Here is a 4,306-nt window from a genome sequence, read left to right on the forward strand (position 1 = left end):
TGATCGATGCTTCTCTCTCTCATCGATGTTTCTAACTCTGTATCCCTCTCCCTTCCTCTCTGTAAAAAAATCAATAAAATATATTTTTTTAAAAATTGTGCAACACACCAAAAAAAATACATTATATTTTTGCCAATCTGTCAAAAAAATAGGTATGATTTTGATTCATTCACACCGGATAGCTGTTGTTGTTGGCTGTTGTCATTTTTTACTTGACAATCTAAGGAAAAAGAGGTCAGTGCCCCTGACTAAATAGTCAGGTATTGCACGTTTTCAAAATTCTTGCAGCACACCAGTTGAAAATCGCTGATATATAGAATGTATCTACAATGCCAACTTTAAAACTGTTAAGTATTCCATGAAAATATATCAAGGGATTTCAAGAAACCTAAATTTGTTGATGAATTTGGGTCTGAGGAGAAGCCAAGCTGTTAACCTGCTGAAAGTTATATTTGAGGCAGTATAGCCAACAATATGGTCAAACACATTTCTTTTAGAAAGAAAAATATACGCATAATAAAAATAGTCTTTGACTATCAGAAGTCAAACCTTGTTACAGTGCCAAAAAAAGGAAATTATTTAAAGCGTTATAATTGTTATTTGTGAAATCTAAGACTATATGCATTAGGATTACAGTGAAATGAAAATCTTTCTCTATATTGAGAACAACAGCAGAAGCCACATGTTCAACTTAAGTCAATGAATGCAGAAGAGAGCTGACCTTTCTTTCAGTTAGGTTAGAGACTGCCTACTTCCCATGTAGTGAGGTAGGGGTGTAGAGAGAGCCGGCAGACTAGGAGCTTGTCAGCTCAGTGTGTTCTTTTATGGATCTAGCATCGAATAGCATTTATTTCGGAAAGAGAAAAAAAGATCAAAGTTGTAACTTAGTGGCTAAAAATCTTTAAGATTTTTAGTCTTTGAGACTTATAGTCTTTTGAAACCCCTTAACCCTAGAGATACTTTGGCGATATTACAAAGTCCAATTCTACTATCAAACCTCAAATTAGGTATTTTTACATAATTTACATACATTGCCTGTTATTCTGGACTCACTAGGCAGAAGTCCATTTGATAGAGTGAGGAAATCAACTTTACATATTTTTTTACATGCAGTTTCATTACTCTCCATTATTCTCAAAAACTCAAACTAAACTAAGTCCAGTCTGAAAAAAGTCTTTACAGTTACAACTTAAAATCAATAGATAGCCAGGGATAGAGTGAATGAAGCTATTTATTCTTATACTTGTGATTTATTGGAAGATACTGCAAACATGTTTATTCCCTCAAGATTTTTAAATGTTCTTCTTATAAAACTGTACAACATAAGAACTTAGACTATTTCCAAGAATTTATTATTTATAGTAATAGAGAAGTTTAAAAAAATCAATGCTAGTGATATAATTTCTTCAAAAAGTTTTAAAAAAGAAATCATTTCAAACCTTTAAGTTAAAAATGTCTATAATAAAAGTTTACTTACAGGAGTAGACTGGAGGGGGTTAGTGGGGGGAAAAGAGGGACATATGTAATACTTTCAACAATAAAGATTAAAAAAAAATCATGTTGCCCAGCTGGCATGGCTCAGTGGTTGAGCATTGACCTATGAACCAGGAGATCATGGTTCCATTTCCAGTCAGGGCACATGCCCAGGTTGCTGGCTCAAATCCCCAGTGTGGGGCACGCAGGAGGCAGCCAAGCAATGATTCTCTCTCATCACTGATGTTTCTCTCTCACTCTCCCTCTCCCTTCCTCTCTGAAATTAATAAAAATATATTTTTAAAAATTCATGTTAATTTTTTCCTCTGCTGAAATTGATAAAGTATTTACTTTTAACCTCATTTCATATAATACAGTAAAATCGGGTTTATATGGGATCAATTAAAGAAAAATTTTAGGGGAAAAATTTGCAACTTAAAGTATATCACTAATGCTCCTCTAAGTGTTACTTATTATAGCAGTAGCCCAGGAAGTAAATAAAATTATAATAGGGTATTTATTAGGCAACTGCAGTTGTCCAGCAGAGTATGTAGTCATTTAGGTTGATGTGCCATTATTACTACTGGCCTGTACATCTAATGCTTGCAAATACAGAGGGGAAAGAGGGCCAAAAATGTGGGTTTTATTTTGTTGTTATTATTGTTGTTGTGTGTGTTTTTTTCTTAAAGTTGGGACAATATAAACAACTAAAATCAAATGAATACAATATACAAATATTTAAATACTAAACCAGCAAGGAGTAAGGACCAACTATAGTAGGATTCCTGGCATGTTTCTTTTTAGAATCAGATTATAAAGAGAATTCTATTTGATGGTTGATAAGTGAAAAAATTTTCATTGAAAATATACTCAGTAATGATAGTAAATTGAGGCAGGATGATGTCTAGCAGGTGGACCATCATCTGAGGCTCAAGGTATAAATAGTATTCACCAGTTTGGTAAGGTGGGGCAAAAAATGAGATCATCACCCGGCCGGTATAGCTCAGTGGTTGAGCGTCAATCCAGGAACCAGGAGGTCACGGTTTGATTCACAGTCAAGCAAATGCCGGGGTTTCAGGCTCAATTCCCAGTAGGGGATGTGCATGAAGCAGCCAAAAAACGATTCTCTCTCATTGTTTCTGTCTCTCTCTCCCTCTCCCTTCCTCTCTCTGAAAACAATAAAAGTATTTTTTTAAAGGGATCATCCTAAGGTAGGTGAATTTCAGCAACCAAAATATGTGCTAAATTGGAATGTTTTTTAAAAAACTAACCTTCAGCCAATGAAACAATTGATTCAGGTAAGGATCATCAATGGATGCTGAAGTCAATGGGTTAAAGGTTGTTGGGGAAACAGAATATTGACACAACCTCAGATATAACCCAGAAATCCCTAATTACAAAGGGGAAAGATAACTTTACATTGGAAAAATATGGTATATACAGATTTATTAACCAAGAGATAAAACTAAACACCAATAATGAGACAAAGTAACCTTATGTGAAAGAAACATCATCTGTACTATTTTTGCCAAAAAGTGTGAGTGGGAGATTCTTTGCTGTATGCTGTATTGCACCTTAATATTTTTTTTTAACCATGCAAATGTTTTATATATTTAAGAAATTAATAAAATAAAAAATTTAAAGGTCCAGCAAAAGCACTGAATCTGCTACAGAGAGATCCATAGTAGTTTTCTTCTGAAATTTCCAGGGAAATATTTAGGTAGGAAGGTTATCCAAACATTAAAAAGAAAATCTGTGATTTTCTTTTTTTAATTTTGGTAAAGGGTGAATCAAAATCTCCAGGCTGGGCAGAAAAGTGAGCAGGCTTTTTCCAGACATCCACCCCCAGTGGGCATTCTCTCACTATTTGAGAATCGCTAATCATAAAGAGAAATATTTCTGATGGAAACGTATAAATGTGAATGTGTGGAAGAGAAAAAAAAATAACTGTACACAAAATAACTGTATCTGGGCCCATCTTACTGCTATACTTCCATTACCACCTCAGGTTAAAGTGCCCAAATCCTTGATGTCAGTTGTATCCTGAGCTCAGCATACTAGGAAAAGGAAGTGCTTTGTTTCCAACACCCACCTGAGAGCCCGCCGCTCTGGGTAATCGAGGTCATAATCATAACTTTGCATAGAATCGTTGCAAGAGTCCCGGGAACTGCCCTGAAGTAGCAGCTGCTGTGGCCATCGCACAGGCACAGGGAACTGGTGCACTGAAGCGTTGGGCTGGGACGTCGAATGGTAAGGAGGTGGGATGCTGTTGCTGGTCTCACTGCGATAGTCACTATCTCGGTCATCGACAGCACTATCAGGATCTTCAAAAGCTGTGGAACAAGCACAGTCAAAGCACCCAGGCTTTACTTAATTCTTCAGAATTCTTTCTGCTTCTAACTTAGGTAGCCACTAGCTGTGAGAACAAGAGCAAGCTGAGTTGCACCGAGTCTAGTGACCTCAAAGCCATGTGCAGAACTGTCTCAATAGCCACTAGTTTCTCCCCTTATCAAATGAGGCAGAATACTTGGTTTAATTTTAGTGTTGATTCTTAGAGGAGTTGCACTTTTCCAATGCAGAATTCTTTGAGATTCTACTTCTCTAGCTATCATAACCCGAAGGAAAACCTGCTTTTAAATGTCATAAACAGATTCTGGTCCGCTACTATTATCAAAAGGAGGAAAAAGGAAAAAAAATAGTTTTTCCATATCTTAATAAAGAGATTTTTCTTGCCGAAACCGGTTTGGCTCAGTGGATAGAGCATCGGCTTGCGGACTGAAAGGTCCCAGGTTTGATTCCGGTCAAGGGCATGTACCTGGGTTGCGGGCACATC

At 36.4% G+C, this 4,306-nt stretch overlaps 1 protein-coding gene across 6 annotated transcripts in view; it reads right to left on the minus strand.

The window, feature by feature from the left end:
- The window catches only part of UNC13B (unc-13 homolog B (C. elegans)), a 149,226-nt gene that overhangs the window by 88,806 nt on the left and 56,114 nt on the right, over positions 1 to 4,306 (minus strand). For all 6 annotated transcript variants that reach the window (XM_015560546.1, XM_006758526.2, XM_006758525.2 and 3 more), the window contains one exon: positions 3,566 to 3,806. In XM_015560546.1, coding sequence (XP_015416032.1) covers positions 3,566 to 3,806 — 241 coding nt within the window. The remainder of the gene's footprint in view (positions 1 to 3,565; positions 3,807 to 4,306) is intronic.

This window comes from Myotis davidii, unplaced genomic scaffold (genome assembly GCF_000327345.1).
Source record: "Myotis davidii unplaced genomic scaffold, ASM32734v1 scaffold534, whole genome shotgun sequence".
Lineage (NCBI taxonomy): Eukaryota > Metazoa > Chordata > Mammalia > Chiroptera > Vespertilionidae > Myotis > Myotis davidii.